A 17856-nucleotide genomic window follows, 5' to 3' on the forward strand; every position below is an offset into this window, starting at 1 on the left:
GGAAGGGTAAGGAATAATGTATGGCAATGCTTTAAATGCAAGGAGTGATGGATAACCCGACCTGAGGGGGATCAGTTTGGGGCTGAGCTAGAGCTACTGCATGGATCTGCTCGTGGTGGTCGCTGAAACGAAACTAAATAAAAATATTGTTTGTTTTTGACAGCTTTTTGCAATCTTTGCATTTGCAACATGCGGCGGGTACTCTGGAGAGCTGCGCCTCAGTGTGGACTGTGCAAACAAGTCCGAGAGTGACCTCAGCATTGACATAGCCTTTGCCTACCCCTTCAGGTAAGTCTGAGAGTGACCTCAGCATTGACATAGCCTTTGCCTACCCCTTCAGGTAAGTCTGAGTGACCTCAGCACTGGCACAGCCTTTGCCAGCCCCTTCAGGTAAGTCTGAGAGTGACCTCAGCATTGGCACAGCCTTTGCCTACCCCTTCAGGTAAGTCTGAGAGTGACCTCAGCATTGGCACAGCCTTTGCCAGCCCCTTCAGGTAAGTCTGAGTGACCTCAGCACTGGCACAGCCTTTGCCAGCCCCTTCAGGTAAGTCTGAGTGACCTCAGCATTGGCACAGCCTTTGCCAGCCCCTTCAGGTAAGTCTGAGTGACCTCAGCACTGGCACAGCCTTTGCCTACCCCTTCAGGTGAGTCCCAGAGTGACCTCAGCATTGGCACAGCCTTTGCCAGCCCCTTCAGGTAAGTCTGAGTGACCTCAGCATTGGCACAGCCTTTGCCAGCCCCTTCAGGCAACCCCGGCTGTGAACGCTTCGTCTCTCGGGGCTGGGCTGGCCAAGCTGCAAGGGAGGGAATCCTTCACTTACAGCACATTTCAGTCAAGCACCAGTCTGGGGCTGCAGAATTTTCCTCTGCTGTACAGGAGGAATGAGTTTGGCTACTCATTTGGCTATCCACTTGGTGTGGATGGAGCCTTGGAGCTGCTGGGAATGGGAGCTCAGCAGAGGAGAATTCATGACTCTCAGATTCCAGAGCCCTGGGGAGGACAGGAAAGCTGAGGGAGTGGGAAATGGGAGGCAAGGAAAAATAAAACAACACAATCATCCCAAGATGAAAAACTATAGTGTAGCCATTAACTTAAGCTGGAAATGAGAGAGATTTCCCATCCATTGCAGTAGCAAGGATATGAAATCGCTGCTCCAAGGGAATCATCCCAAGATGAAAAACTGTAGTGTACCCACTAACTTCAGCTGGAAATGAAAGAGGTTTCCCATCCACTGCAGTAACAAGAATCTGAGATGGTTGCTCCAAGGGACGGGGAAGCAAAAAGCCAAAATGAGCTTGAACCATAATTTTGAAATGCTTTTTGAAAATTTTATTAATTGCCTGTTTGCATCTCTTGGTGTCTGAATGCTTTAAAGTTAGTGACTAAGGAAAACAGTTTTTATACAGTTTTTTATGGTTTTTAAGTACATCTGAAAACTGTAGTGTAGTTACACATATAATATGTACTAATATAAATAATGTTCTTGCCATTTAAGATCCTGCTTCAAAAGAGCATCTACAGTCTTTTTTCTATATATGTCAAGTCCATTGCAGAAACCATTCAGTTTTGTATAAGTGATTTCTTCAAGGAATTGAGATGATTAAGAAAAGAATGCATAATTCAATCTCAAGTCTAGTACACTATGACTCTAAAATCAGTTTTCTTCCTTGGGAAATCACATGCTGTTTTGCTTATGATTGCTACGTACAGACCAGACTTGAAAGCATCTATTTCTTTAACATGTTCTAAGATACAGCAAATTCCAAACAGTGGGAACTGAATTTGATTCCCTGAATTGTTCTTGCTTGCCATATATTTATTACTCTAAAAAGTCACATTTCCTGGTATTACACATGTTTATTTTTTGGCTTGAATATGTCCACATTTTCTTTCATTTCTGCTTATTATGCGTAGGAGAGATCCTGAAAATTGAGTTATGTGAGTTTCTAATTTGATTCACTTCCAAATAGGTCATTTCTCCAACATTCATTACAAGTACACCCTGTAGTGAAGTGCTTTTAGTTTGCATGATTATAAAATAGTATTTTATTTTAAAAGTTAATAAAACAGAGAGAAAGAGCCCTGAAGTGTCTCCTGGTGTTCCACCAGGCACATCAGCCATTGTTTCTAGAAGGAAGTGGCTGGATCTGCAATCTCCCACAGTTTTGCTTATTAGAAAACTGGAAGTAATTGATGGGCAATGTAACATACCAGCATGTTGCAGAGATGATGCAGAATAGGGTTTATTTGCAGGAGGGATCCAGCTGGGGCTGTAGCTGGCCCTTGAACTCAGCATGCACAGATGGGATGTATGTACAGTGGGGTGATTGACAATGTGGTACAAACACACCTGAAATGTGCAGGTGAGAGGGGAGATGACACTTAGCTGCTGTTTCAGGAGAAACATGAATACACTCAGATTTTGTGCAATTTGGGATTTTGTTTGCAAACCTGAGGCATATGCAAAAAGTGTCCAGAGATGTGCAGATTACATGAGGCAGCAGATGTGTGCTTGGAGAATATGCTACTTTGGAACTTGGTGTCATCTCAGTGTTTTATCCAAATATTCCTGTGACTTTCTCGTGTGTTTGCTATTTTTGCTTTTCTCCACAGAACGGAGATGGGGTGCTCTAAAAACAGAACTGAGATTATCTGGGAAAGGTAACATCTCAGAGCAGTGAGTAAGCTTGGAAAAGGCAGCTCAGAAAAGCTGAGGCTCTCTAATCAAGGCTGTGCTCCTCAGGCTGAGGCTCATCTCCCTGCATGGGCTTGCAGGCATTGTTAGGTAGGATGAATTTCCCACTAGTTGTCTTGCATTCAGGTCTATCTTCCCATGGCATTTTCCTTTCAAATGCCTTCACAGTCCTGATTATTGGCTGTCAGCTGGGGGAGGTGTAGGTGGAAGGAGAGAAGCTGCTGAGCATCTGACACCCCGCTGCTGTTGGGGCTGTCAGCAGTGACACTGAAGCAGTCAAAATACCTGAGTGCTGCTTTTTTATTAGCTGCACCTTCCAGCATGACTTGAAACAAAGAAAGTCGTGCTTCCAGCTGCTTTCATTTGTCTTGCTGGGAATTTGTGGCTTTATTTTCTTCTCCCAAAAAATGAACTGCTAGACCTTGGCCAATAGATGACAAGTGTCAAGAGCCTAAAACTGGTAAACAAAGTGGTAAGGCTGAACAGGACAGCTGGGCAAAGCAGGAAGGCTTGGGTGTTTTGGAAATGAGATTGAGGGAACCTGAAAATATTCCTATTAAGGCAAGATCAGAATGGGGATGGAGTTTTCCAGACTGAAAGAATGGGCATTGCACTTGTGACCAATGCGTGTGGGGCCAATCACCTGAGCTAAAGAAAAGGAGGATGCAGGAGGGCAAGACCAGGACTGGTGGGGTGTGGGCTTAGGCCAGTCTTGAATGCACAGAAGCAGCACTGCACTCCACAGCAGGTAGCTCCAGATGCTCCCAAAACAAAGGAGCATCTTCACACCTGCTTATTGAGACTTTTCTCAGCCCCAACCTACAAATTGCGAAAGTCTCCAGCAAGAAATAAAAATGAGTCCAAGAGAAATAATTAGTACAATTATATAGGAAGTTTTGAAACATACCTTTAAATTAAGATTAATTTTTTCTTGGTTTTATTTAAAGTTATGGCTTTTTGGAAGTTATGCTTGGCTCCTGTGTTGTCTTACTGCTGTTGTAACTCTGGTAGCAGGAAATTGGGGAGCACCAAAAGGAAAACCCAAAGAAACCTTTTTCACAAGGTGGCTGCTTTTCATTTCTGCTGGAATCACTTTCTTAGTTAGTTCTGGACCTGGATTAATTTGCCCTTTGAAAAGGGGGAAGTGAGGAGAAACATAAAAGTGTGCTAATCATGTACTAATCACTTCCAGAGTGAGCTGGTGCAGTGGTGCTTTGGCACTGCTGGGAGGCAGGATCCCTGGGAGAAAAGCCCTGCCTGTGCAGGGTGGCTGTGTCAGGAGCATGAGGAGGATGAGCCATTCCCAGCTGAGCCATTCCCACCTGAGCTTCTGCTCTGACCTCGTGCTGCTGGGGTGCAGTAACCACCGAAGAGCCCCCCCAGTATTGACATAATTGACCCCCAGTCTGGCTCCACCATCTCTCCTGGAACAGCAGATGAGATGGATGCTTTTCCATCCACAATTACTCTGATTCATTTAAGCTTCCTGCAGCTCATGTCCATGACCCTGTAGTCACCCTGCAGTGTGGAAATTAACCTGAAGTCTAAACCCTAATATCCTCCTACTGTGTGTCCTGGAGCTCTGCCACACGCTGCTACAGAGCTTGCCAGACTCTTACATGCCTAATCTGATGTTTATAAAGATGTTATAAATATTCACCTGAGGGGTTTTTTTCTCATTTTGGCCTGATTCTAGTTTTATCACAGAGCATTTCTTCCTTCCTCATGTTTTAAAGCACAAATCAGCCATTCTATGGATACCTGTATATGCATTTTGGAAGTTTGACAAGTTCAAATAAGGAATCAATTTCTCTGGCCCTACAGTGGCAGTTTTTCTCTAGCAGTAGGATCTGTGCTTGATACAGAGTCTATTGCAAATTTGGCACACATTAGGATGTTCATTAACTTGACCCTCACCCAGGCAATGATTCTTTGAGGGGGTGGAAAAAAAATTCAGTATCTTGGGATTATTTGTTGCTCTCACAGTCCATCACCCTTTCAGATTGGATTTGTCACTTATCCAAGTGCCCTGAAGCAATATGTTTTGTCTATAATAAGAGTCCTAGTGAAGGTCCTATTTGTTTATTATTTTCTGTGATCCCAGAAATATTTTTATCATGTACTTGGTTTTTCCTTGGGCTTACTTTGATAATAAGTGGTAGAACAGTACACCTACTGGGTACGTACTTGTTACTGCTATTCACTATTTTAAGATGCTTTTTCACCAGTCCTCCTAAAAGCAAGTATTTTTGTATACTTAACTTACCAAGTCCGTACTGAAGATTTTTTTGCTAGTTAATTATTCCTATCACAAACTTGCTGTTTTACTTGCAACTGAAGAGAGAGTTGCACTGAAACATTTTCAATTACTGATTTAAATGAACCTTTGCACCTCAGAGTGCTCTTGTGATGATGTGCTGGGAGAGGTGCTCTGTGCTGAGGCTCTTTGTGGTTGTGCCCTGTCCATTCCAGGCAGGAATGCTGTGCCAGAGCCTGGCTCTGGGTGATGCTGGTGGGGTCTGTGGCTCGTGGGTGTCCCATGAGCAGAGATGTTGTGCTGGTAGAACCTGCAGGGCAATGGGAAGGGAAAACAATCTCTATACAAACCCCGAAGTTAAGTCTTGAGGCGGACCCTGGACTAAAATCTCTTTGCCTGTAGCTTTTGGAGATGCTTTAAGCCAAGCCTACATACAGGGTATATCCCCAAGTTGAATGATGCATGGGAAATAATTGGGAGCATCTCTTGTCTTTTCTTGGGGCATTCATTCTGCAAACTACATGGAAAATATTGACCTGGAGGATGACATTGTTAAATTTTAAACACTCTCACCCTAGCCACCTTCTTAGGTGAAGTGTGTGCAGAGGTGTTAGGAGCACTGAGCCACAGTTACTAGAAGGACAGAGTAGGATTTCCTGGTGGTGCTAACATGAGACCCTGATGAAAATTTGTCTTTGCACATCTTTGTATCAAGCAGTGAGCAAAACAAATGTTTTCCATTTTATTCTAAATCACATATTAGTATCTTTTCAGTGTGCTAGTAAAGCTGTGTCTTCAAGTGGCCCTTCCTTCTGAAGGAAAAGGAAATTATGTTTTATGGGAGCTTTTCATTCACTTTAAGCATCTCATTTGAATAAAGACATTCCCATTGAGCACCCTTGAAAGTGTTCACCTCATCTGCATGCTATGGGCAGTCTAGTCTTCCATTTGAAATATGACAGCCAGATCTAAATTGCCTACTTAGAAGCTACAAATGATAATTAAGGAGAAAACATCTAACTTTTTGAGCTTTGCATCTATCTTTCTTTGGAAAAGGCCTCTGGTAATGTTAGCACATTTCTCTCCCAGTGTGTGCTATCCTTCTATTTTTTGCCATCCATTTGTAAATCTTGCTTCAGAATTCAGTGAAAAACATTCTGGCTGAAAGATTATGAATGTCTGTAATGGCTGGGAGACTGAGAGTTGCTGATAAATAGAAATTCATTCCACTAAGTAGCTGCCTGCAGTGCTGACTTCCAGGCAGCTGTGGTGGGCTCTGCTCCCAGACTTCTTGGGAGGTTGGAGATAGGAAAGAATAAAGTCATAGAGTCAGCTGAACTCCTTAAGGTTTGTGTTTTATTTTGGATATCTTCACCTTACAGAAGATTCCCCTTCTGCAAGACCAAGCTGTGGTGTCCCAAACCTCCTGTGCATAGACAGGAGCAGAAGCAAGGCATCAGGAGCTGTGCACGGGCTTCAGGTGTGAGCTGTGCCAAAATGCAGATCCCCAGTTCCCAGGCAGATCTGGCAGAGCTCCTGGGAAGGGGAGAGGGGCTGGTTAAACTTTGCATGACCCATTCCAGCTTAATGAAGGCATAAATCTCCACCCTGGAACTTCTCAGAACAAAACTTGGTGCTTCTGAGAAGCAGATTTTGCACAGGCAGGAGTTGCAGGGATGGTTGGATGGAGATCAGAGGACCATGAGCTGTGCCACAGTGGTCCCCTCTGGATCTGCAATTGTGAAAGCTGCATTAGTGCTGTCCCTTTTCTTGCCAAACTGGGACTGCCTCATCTGGCACTACAGATCTGGGGTTAACAGCGGAAATGATGAGGAAAACTGTTCAGTAATACATCAGCTAAGCTGGAGATTTTCACCAGTATCCCTGTTATATAAACTGGCTGTGTAGGATGGGCACTGAGGGCTCAGGCATGGCTTTAATTATTTCCTACAACTGTTTCAAACTCTGACCTCAGCAGTGCTTTCATACTTAATTTTGACCTCTTAATGAATAATTTGCCTAACCAGAACTTCTACTGTTAGTGGAAAGAGGAAATTGTATGAATGAGGAGGATAATGTTGCATCCTGCTGGGTAAAATTCAGCAAATCCTTCAGGTTACAAATATCTCTTACTGTGACACCTTCACAAAGTATCTTCATATTTAATATGACTTAACGATGCAAACTGAAGCATTAAGATATATTTTTAACTAGGAAATAGACCTTTTTTTCTCAGTTGTGATTTTTACATCTGGTAATTTATAGGACTATCCATAAAACTGCAGCTCAATTTTTCAAAATCTCCCAATGGAAAGCCAGTTAAAAGATTTTCTGCCATTCTGATGTGAATGCAAGAAACTTTGTGAGCTATTTAAAGTATGGCCCCAGCACTTCCCTGGCAGTGCAGGCATCAGAGACCTTGGTCGAGTCTCTGTACTGATGCAAGTCTGGAAGCAGCCTGAACATGGATCTTGCAAAGCCAAGCTGAGCACTGATCAATGAGCTATTGGTTTAGTTAGAGCTGTTTGCTCTCAGATTGTCTCCTGGGCTGGGGAAAAGGTGATCCAGGTCTGCAGAATAAGTACTTTTCAGCTTTGAATGAGCATAGTTTGTAATAGAAAATAATATTTCACATTTTTATAACTGGCTCTAGTGATTAAAGAGTGCATCCCATAGTTCAGAGCCCTGATGTGATTTTGGCTTGCTTGTGCATGGCTACAGACCACTGAAGTAATTGAAAACTGCAAATCAGTGTTCTCCAATTTCCACAAGTCTTCAAGGACCACACTGAGTGTGAAATACTGTCTTTAGAAAAAGAGAAAATGGAAGAAAATTGGAGAAAATGGGCTTTTTTACTTGGTCTGCAGTAACAGCTGTCCATGAGTACAATGTACAGTGTAATTCCTATTGTCAGAGTGTGATGGAACTACTGCTGGTTTGATTAAAACAGATAAAAATATGGATGACTTTGTGACTTCTCTAGTTTTGAGAGCCTCCTCCTGACCCCAGTTACAATCTTCAAAAGCCACTTTGTATAAATCTTCAAGATTGGCAAAGAATGGTCATTACTGCCAGTTTGCACTTTTGGAACTGTGGATAAAGGCAAGTGTCCATTCCTCACAAGTGAGGGACCAGAGATGCTTCAAGTCACCCTTTGTTCCTGCATGAGATCTATAGAAATCTGATAAAATCAGATTTACCAGAAATCTGATAAAGCCACATCTTCAGCTTCCCTTTGGGGCTAACCCTGTGCATGTGGTCCTCATCACAACTGTGCTGCTGAAGCAAGAGACCACCCACCACCCCCACAATTTCATGGCTGGTCTGGATGGCTTCTGGGTCAAACTTTGTAAAACAGCCAAGAAGCTGCAGCCCAGGGGTGGCAAAGCCTTTGCTCATTCAGGGCTGTCAGGAGGGACTCAGTGCTTGAGGAGGTCAGGGGAGGAAGATTTGTAAAACCACAAAGTCTCCAGTTAATTGCAAGGACAATTATTAACCAAGGACAAGCTGATGGGTCCAGGCAGTATTTTTGTGGTGGGGCAGCAGCTCTGCAGACAAGGTGACTTCTCCAGATGTTGAGGTCATCTCAGTTGCTGCTGTCATCAGTGTTCTGCTTCTACTCTGCAGCTTTTAATCCCTTAAAACTCAGAACAAACACATCCTTGAATGCTGAACTGGGGCCATAGAGGAGGCTTGTCTTGGCTCACAGCTCTTCAGACTGGTCAGTTCTTGTCTTGGTGTCCATGTGCAAACTTTGCAAGAACACAGAGCTCATGGGCACTCAGCTGGAGGGGGAAGGAGAGTGGTAGAAAATTTCTGGAGATGGTGTCTGCTGCAGATAAGGGAGAACACCTTCTTAAACCTGTGTAAATTGTACAGCTTTTCTTTTGACACTCAAAAATTGGACTTTTCCTGAATTTGGATGGTCCATACTGGCTGATTTTTCTTCACAGAGGCTGTATTTTATGCTTAACACTGTTCTAGTGCCAGAAAAATTCTTCATTAATTCTTTAGGCCAAATTTATTCTCTAAGTGGAAGTTGATTTTGGATTTGTTGCAGCTTTTTCACCATTTGAATTTTTAATATATATTCATGAATAGTCTCTGCAGTATTGTGCAGTGATAGTGTTTTATCTGTGCCTGCCACAAAGGCTTTTCCTAAAAGTCAGAATTTAGGCAACTTCCCTTGCAAATTTATTTTTGCACATTTTCATGCTGTCAGTACAGAAGCAACCAAAGCAGCCACCCTTTGGATTTGCTTTGTTTGGTATTTAATCCCTGTATGGCACATGGTGACCCAGCTGGGGGACAACCAAACACATGCCCTTCCCCTTTTTCCCTTCTCCAAAATGTGCATTTGCTGTGCAGGGGTCATGAAGATTCCCCCAGGACTGTAGGGGATGGGATGCATGGGATGTCTTTGGTCTCCTCTCACACCTGGATTCTACATTAATTTATTTGCCAGGAGATAAATTCAATATTTTTCATTCAGTAGACTCTGGAGAGGATGTGCATCCAAGCCCATGCAGCACAGCCCCACTCAATGCCTGTCCTCTGTGGTTTCACACCTCCTGGGCTATTCAAGGTGTGAAGGTGCTGGAATTTTGTCTGCAGGTCCATCAGCAGATCCACAAGTGTGCTCAGCCTGTGCTGCAGCCCACCCAGCTCTCTGAGGAAAGGATTTGTCATATCCTTCCAAATGTACATGCTGTGACTGGGAGTTTCATTGGAGTCATCCCATAAAACTCCAGAGAACTTAATCTGATTGCTTTAGGTACATTAGGACAATATACTTGAGAAAAATTATAGTTAAATACAAAGTAATATTGAAATACAGCACAAAGGAGTAAATGTTGCTTCATCTTCTGTAATTGCTCTTGTATTTGTATCAGTTGGTCTGGGGGGTGAAATTGCTGCTTTCAGGGTCTAGATCTAGATGAAAATGTGTGTGACACTGCTTGTCACAGGGTGAAGCATTTGTGCTTTCAGGTGGGTCTGGCTGAACACCAGGTGATGCCAAGAATTTGGAATTCTTTTCCCTGGAGTTCATAGCCCAGTGGATGGTGGAAGGGAAGGTGAACTGGAGGTGGTGAGCAGGAATTGCAGATCAGCAGTCCCACACTGCTCCATGCAGAAACACAGCCCAGGGATTTGATACATCCACTTCTCAGGAATGGTCTTATTATATTCAATGGCTTTTCTTTGTGATTTCTACTGCTCATATTTCATCTGTAGATGTTTAGATTTCTGTAGATCTTTCTCCAAATGGAAGCTTTTGTTTGGCTCTGACAGCAGCTTCTCAGTTTGGAAGCTGTTTCCTGTGTCTGTCCAGAGGAGAGGGCAGCAGGAGGGACATGAGAGCCATGGGTTCAGCCAGGATATCATGATGGGACCAGATAACACTGAATATTTATTTATATGGTGATGTAAATGTATGCCAGTGGCATTTCCAGGTCCTATAATTTGCCTTGTTCCATGAACATGATGGCTTTTTTTAAAGGTAATTAAGGTTTACCTTCCTTCAGAGACAGTAGCAAAGTTTCCCAGAGACTAGAAAGCAGTTTGTCCCAAGAAAATATCCCAGTGAAGGGAAATCAGAATGTATTGCCACTGGTCTGTACCACAAGGAATGCAAGTGCCCAATCTAGAAGGTATCTGGGCTGTACAGACTGGTGGAACATGTCTTTGAGCACTGTGCTCTGCTTGCACAGCATGTGTTCCTGAGAAGAGCTGTGAAATTATCTTGGGAGATAAATCTGGGTCTTGGATAAAGGCTTGGAAGTGGGGTTGGGATCACCCACTCAGCTCAGCAAGCACTCCCAGCAGCTTGTGTTCTATAATGAGCCTTTTTGTTGGCTTTTTGGTGCTACGATGGAGTAGTAGGGTTTGCACTCCTGCTACTCCTGCACAGCCTGGGGAGGCTCCTTCCCAGGGCTGGCACCACTCCAGATGTTCCTTCCCCCAGGAACGTTGTGCAGGCTGTTTCCCAAGAGCTTTGTGCACACAGTCACTGGGAATGGGTCCTGCAGGGGATCTCAAGCTGGGGTATGGCACTGCTGCCTTCTGCCCACCACCAGTGCTGTCCCTGTTCCAGTGCCTTCTGAACCCACCCTCAAAGGGGTGGTGTAGCTTCTCTTCCTGGGGGCCTGAGCACCTCAGAGGGTCTCAGACTCACTGTCTTAACAGGAAAAATTAAATGTGGGGTAGAGGGATGGAGCAGAGGGACCCATGAGGTGCCCAGCTCTGGGCAGGTGTCGTGGTGAACCTGCTCTGAGCTGCCTGCCCTGGGGGAATTGCCCCTGTCCCAGGACAGCACACAGTGTAGTATGCTGGCACAGCAGCTGTGCCTGCAATTTGACCTGATAGACCAGAACTGTAGGGAAATACTGCTGGGCAAACATCTGCAGCACAGTTCTGTGCTGGAGAGGGCTGGGAACCTGGCAAGCTAGGAAATTGAAAGTATCAGGAGGGAAATATTTTTAATTATTTTGACTGGACATAAACCAGAAAAGAGTGTAGGTTGCTACAGTTTTCCTGCTTAGCTTCCCAGCAGTACCATCTGGGGTTTGTTTTGGTCATGCTGCTCTGGACATGGATTTGGATGAGTATAAGCCACTAAAATCATCTATGACAAAGGGGAGAGCTTTAGGATGTTCAAATGTCCAGGATAGGAGCTAGAAATAAATGTTTGCAAGATGATATATGTATTTGTGTGAAATGACTGGTAGTGTTGAATAATTCTAGAGTGATGTGGGCTTTGGAATTCATTTTTTGGTAATAAATGGAGAGGATTTATTGAGCGGACAGAAGTTCAAAGTGAAATGTTTTCAAATACTCTTTGATCAGCCAGCTCTATCCCTTCTTCTTCCAGAAAGGAAAGAAACAAAAAACCAGGCTTGGATTGCTGAGTCAGATGGCAAATTTTAATTGTGCTTTCTGCAAAATTCTCCAGATAAAAATTAACAGATTTTTAGGGGCAGGTATGCAGTGGAAATGATTGTGCTGCTGCTCTGTAGGGGAGGAGGGTACTGAGGGCACCTTTGGGTGATGAGGAGTCTGGAAGGGTGTTGTTTTTTGGGGCAGCTGTTAGAGTGAGGTATGGAAAACTGCTGGGATTGTTAGGAAGGATGGAGAAACATCTCAGTTTTGAAAGGCTGTGGTATGTGCAGGCAGCACTGAGATGTGTGTCATGGCAGATGGCAATGTAAAGGCAAGGGATGGGAATACTTGAGTAAGGTAATTTCTTCATTAGGGAAAGAGCTGTTGGAGAGCAGCTTGGGGTGAAAAACAGTCTTATCATTGTTAGCAAAAGGGTAAAAACCTCTTTTTTACCAGAATAGAGCCTGGGAGCAGTCACCTCCATGGTAGCTGCTGTCCTGCTGAGGGGCAAACCCCATCTCATCCCCACATTGTCCAGGGCTTGAATAACATCTCAGCTATCTGACTTTGAAAGGCTGGAGAGAACTTCAGCATTTAATGGCTTCAAGGTGTTCAAATGTGGTATTAACAGGATTTCTTCCTGACACTAACTTCAGCAGCTCCTGGGTGCAAAGGTTCAGATCCTATGGGAATTGCTGGGTAATGAATTTGATGCTGCAGGGTCCCCCCACTCAGGATTTTGTCCCTGCAGAGCAGATCTGGGGGGAGGAGGAGGATGAGAATGCAGAGCTCACTCCATCCATCCTCCTGAAGCCTGGAAGGAAATCTGTTCCTTGCTGGGTGAGCAAACTTGAGATAGCCAGGATTTAATGCCAAACATTCTGGAATGCCCAGCACTTGGGGAAGTGTTCTTTGCAGTGAGAAGAGCAGGCTGGGAAGAGTGTTGGAAGAGTCAGTGGACCCCAGTTTCCTTAAAGAAAAGACTTTTCATTTGCAGGCAGATTTCTGCTTTGACCTGACTATTAGAGATGACTTTCAAAGTGTTTTTCTTAATGTAAGTAATATCTCTAGAGAAGTTTTGCAGGAATGATGAGCTCTGTTGTGTGAAGAAAGGCTCCCATTTATTTGTATTCTTCCACTAAGCCTACAAAAAAAATCCATATTTGGTGCCTCAAAAAGGTACATCTGCCCAGGGACTGGCTGGCTGGAGGCACTGGTGTCAAAGCACACCAGGATAGTGCTCTGAAATGAGGGAACTCCAGTGTTTCCAGGGCTAACTAAAAGAAATGTCTTTACTGTGTATTTACTGAGAAAGGAAGATGTAAACCTTTGTCACGTTTTTGTGCCTCAGCAGAGCTGTTTGACTTGCTGAGGGGCTCTGTGCATGTCAGCATTTCACTACTGTATTTTGAAATTTCATTTTCCCCTCATTTTGGAGATTATCAGCCAAGATAAACATTTCCCAAGAAACCCCTCCACAAGCACTACTGCAATAAGTCATTTCTAGTGATTTATTTCTCTCAGGGATTTGCAGACAATAAAGACAATTGACAGTTTGAGTTCCAGAAACAAGTTGGGGGGAAATAGAGCCCAGTGAAAAGATAATGGATCTCCGGGTTTTTGCAAGCACGTGTGTGGGTGTTGCAGATTTTATTCCAGCATGTTGTAGACAAGTTGGAGGGTGGATTACAAGATGCTATTTTCAGAAAATAGGACAACCTGCCAAAACAGAGCTTTTGCTTTTTTTTTTTTGCCTGTTTTTCACTAGATCCTGCTAAAGGAATGGAGAAACACTAACCCCCATTGAGAATTTTTTGGAGGCAGAACTTTATCTGCTATTTATTAATCCACACACTAATCAAAGCCCATGAGAGGAAATCTATGCTGGTTCATCAATAACATTTGAGCACATTCTTGTGTTAATTGTGTGTTCTGTTGGCTTCAAGTTTAAGCCCTGTGTGCATTGTTGAAGGGGGTGAATCAGACAATATTAGATCACTCACCCTTCTGCTGGTGGAGTGAGACAGGTCTTTGGGGAGGTTGGCTCTGACTATTTTCATGCTCAAGGATCATCAGGTGAATTAAGCTGCTCAAAAAAAAGTGGAAGGCTATGAGTAAAAGAAAGCTGTGGCTTCAATATTGTACTGAGGCTCAGGAAGAAAAGGGAACTTCATGTTCACATGGAGAGAGCACAACTTTTGCTCCCCCATGCACATGTAACAGCTGTAGCTTTGTTCAATGTGTCTGGCTTCATGTGTTCTTTTCAGAGCAAGGGTAATTAGCATCTGAAAATGTAACTGCTCTTTGCTGCTGTGGAACAATGAAAAAATCCCCTTTTTCACTGTAAAACATTCCTGCCCTCCTTTGATCTTGTCAAGCTAGACAATACAACTGTCTTGTCATCATATTTTCCGTGGCAATGGAAAGTTTGCCAAGTGGTGGAAGAAGCCTCAGAAGCCCTTAATTACTGTGACTTCATCAGTGAAACTTGACTGCCTTTGGTGGACTTACTTCAGACTGGAGTGAATTTGAGGGAATTTGGGCCTGGATGCCTTGGCCATGGCAGCTGCTGTTAACAAAAGGATGGTGCTGGTAACCATGGACAGCGAGGATGACCTTAGTGCAGCTCTGCTGAATGTGGGATGCAAGGTCACATTCCAAAGGCAGGAGCTTTATTTCTGTATTAATAGCAATACTCAGTGCAGTACAAGGCCAAAGAAACCCTGGAGGAACTTACAGGGGGAAAGTTTTCCCTAATTAAGTAAATTCATTACTGTTGTGTTCCTTATTTGCATTGCCCATCAATCAGTGAAAATCGTTTCTGTTAATGCAGCCCAACAAATGTTAACAAAGTGCAAAGGGTGTGATTGCAAAGGGTCACTCTTGGGGCTCCTGATTTTGTTTAGCAAATGGAGAGTCGAAGGTGGAATGGAGGTGTGGTGCTGGAAATTGGAAAAGCAGCAGAAGGAGGACACTGGCCAAGGGTGACTTGAAGGAAAAGGTGGGGTGTAAACAAAGAGAGATAAGAGAAGATGAAAGAAGAGTAAGTCAGAGGAAATAAGAGACAGAACAGGTAGAATTGTATCAAAAGTGAGAGGTGGAGGCAATTAATGTTTTGTGAGTCATCCCCAAGCCATCCTGCCCCCAGAAAGGCTGACTCAGCAACATCAGCGGGGAAAAAATCAGAGCTTTCTCTTGGAGATGCCATTCCAGATCAAAAAGGCTTTGATTAGTGAAAGTGGATTTTCTGTCAGTGATCCTCCCCTGCCTTAAAGAAACTTTTCAGATGTATCATGTACAGTCAGCATCCACCCTAAGCACCGCAGGTCTTGGCTGCCTCACTTCTCCTGCCTGTCACAGCTCCTCTTCCCAGGTCTGAATCATGGTCTATTTTGGGGCCCTTTGCAGAGCAGAGATCTCGGCTGTTTTGACAGAGGTGAGGTGGCCACAAGAGGCACCAATTACTGCACATCCTCTTAGAGACCAAGGAAATCTAAAAGGAAAAGCAAGTGAATAAAAATAACTTGATGGAGGAAGGTTTCTGTGATCTCGTATCCCTGACAGGTGCCTGGCCATAAAAGCACTCCTGGGAAGGTACAAGTGGGGTGTTAATATATGAATATTTTTTTCTGGCTTACGATTCAGAACTAAGGTGCAGTCAGGAAAACAGAGAATAGAAAATGAACATGGTCTCAGTTGCTTTACCATGTTTTGTAAAGGCTAGTGGTTGTTGATGATGAGACTGGGCTGTGTTGACAGTGGACAGTCAGAGGGGCAGAGGTGGGCAGCAACTCCAAGTCTGAATCTTGGTAGAAATATTCCCTAAGTAGTTTCCTCTTTGGTATGCACAGGACTTTGAGCTGCTACTTGCAGCACCACATGCTGTCCAGCCTGTGTTCAGGGCTCCTGGGGAGGGGAAGAAAACTCTGCTGTAAAGACAGTCAAGTCAGGAAACATCACTGGCATTAGGATTTCTCTCATGTGTTCAGATTTCATCAGGCTTTGCTGGCTTTACGCTGGAAAGGTGATTCAGCCACTGCTCACCTCTGCAATCTGGGCAGACTTGGTTTTTGTTTTAATCCCACCACTACTACAATGACGGGGAATAAAACCTCTGGAGCAAATAACTGGTGTTATTCATCAACCACTGATGAAAAGGTTCTGCCTACATGTTTGGGTACATTTAATCAGGACCAGCAAAAGCAAAAAGTCCCCCAATCCTCCAATGACCATTAACCCATCTTGTGATTTCTGCTGTGGGTTCTTTGTTTTCATCTGGGGAATTAACTTTTTATTTAGCCAAATATAGTTATGGCTGCTGCTCCCATTGGCTTGCTGTTACACACATTAATTGCCCTTGAGCAGAGGAATGTCTCCCAGAAGGCCTAATCCTTTCTCAGCACCAGATCATCAGTTCTTTAATTGCTGCTGGCTTCGTCCCCTTTACTCAGCCTGTGCAGGGCAGAACAACGTCATCCCTCATTGGGCTCCACGTCCCCACTGTGAATCTGGGCCGTGCAACAGGACCTGCCAAAATGGCCCCTCCATGGATCCCCTTTCTTTTTCTGAATTAGGAATTAAAATTATTGCAGAAAAATGTCTGTCACAGAAGCTTCCAGACAGAACTATAAATCTATTAGTTCAGTCACTCACAAACAGTCATGAGTATGAAGTTAGAGCTTAGGTTGCTTAAACCAGGGCATGCAGACTTTTTCTTTGATCCAAGTTGTGTATTTCTGCTGCAGCTTGATTTTAAAAGCCTTTAATGTAGAAGCACTGTGTGGCTTGCAGCCCTATGGGCTAACAGCCACAGCTAGCTCTGCACCAGACATTTTGATGCAAGGAATTGTGAACATCCAAACACGGGTATCCCATGGGCTTAGTCCTGAGGATAAGACTCTGTTTTCTGCTGCCTGGACTGTAAGAATCTGAGAATCAAATTGTTTCTCATGTTATCCTTTTTCAGTTGTTGCCATGGCAAAACCCCAGAGAGGATGGGGAGGGTTGTACCAAACCCCTGGAACATAAACTTTTCTCTGGGATTGATTAAAAGATGTGTTCATGTGCTCAGTCTCACCCTGACACTCACAGGGCTCTGCCCACAGCTGCCAGTTATTCACAGGGATCAATGTGCATTGGGAACGAGACAGAGCAAATGTATTAATCTTTATTCAGATAACAGCTCCCATTTTCTGTGCTTCACCTGCTGCTCCATGGGATGTTTTCCAGGTTGCATCAAGTGAATTTTGAGGCTCCCACTTGTGAAGGCAAGCGCCGGGAGACGCTCGCCTTGATCGGGGACTTCTCCTCCTCGGCGGAGTTCTTCGTCACCATCGCGGTCTTCGCCTTCCTCTACTCGCTGGCTGCCACTGTGGTTTACATCTTCTTCCAGAACAAGTACCGTGAGAACAACAGAGGGCCTTTAATTGTAAGTGTTTGCAGCATTTCCAGTGTTTTCAGGCATGGTCTTCGCCTCCTGCTTTCTCGGTTGTTGAGGTTTTGGCATGGTCTGGGATATCCAGGTGTCCTGCCCAAAGCATCTCTGCATTCACCTGCTTTTTTGTCTTAATGGTGATGTAATATTTTAACATCAAAGGTAATGTAGGCTGTGTGCAGGAGGAGTTCAGTCCAATATGTACTCGTGAAATCCTGTGCTTCTCTCCCAATGCCCGCAGTGATGATGATCACACAAATAATGAACATGTAGCTGAGTGGTAGCAGAATTGGGATCTCAGCCCTATGATAGCAGAGCTTTGTTTATGGGGGAAAAAAGGAAAGAGGAGATTATCAGAGGTTGGCTCTGTTGGACATGGTGGAAGCTTCCAGCAGCTTCTCACAGAAGCCACCCCTGTGCTCCTCTCCTGCTACCAAAAATCAGGCTGTGCCAAACCAACACACTGGGACCTTTCCTAGAAAATGGTGTGGAAATGTAAGGAAGTCCTCACAGAGGAGCCAAAGAACAAGGAAAATAAAGGGGTGCCCTTTATTTAAAGAGTAAATAAAGTGCCTTGCTTCTTCTTGGTA

At 44.1% G+C, this 17856-nt stretch overlaps 1 protein-coding gene across 2 annotated transcripts in view; it reads left to right on the top strand.

Annotated features, from left to right (window-relative positions):
• Window positions 1-17856, top strand: part of SYNPR (synaptoporin) — a 98175-nt gene that overhangs the window by 69879 nt on the left and 10440 nt on the right. For both annotated transcript variants that reach the window (XM_058812894.1, XM_058812893.1), the window contains 2 exons: window positions 164-288; window positions 17062-17260. In XM_058812894.1, coding sequence (XP_058668877.1) covers window positions 164-288; window positions 17062-17260 — 324 coding nt within the window. The remainder of the gene's footprint in view (window positions 1-163; window positions 289-17061; window positions 17261-17856) is intronic.

Source organism: Ammospiza caudacuta, chromosome 12 (assembly GCF_027887145.1).
Source record: "Ammospiza caudacuta isolate bAmmCau1 chromosome 12, bAmmCau1.pri, whole genome shotgun sequence".
Classification (NCBI taxonomy): domain Eukaryota; kingdom Metazoa; phylum Chordata; class Aves; order Passeriformes; family Passerellidae; genus Ammospiza; species Ammospiza caudacuta.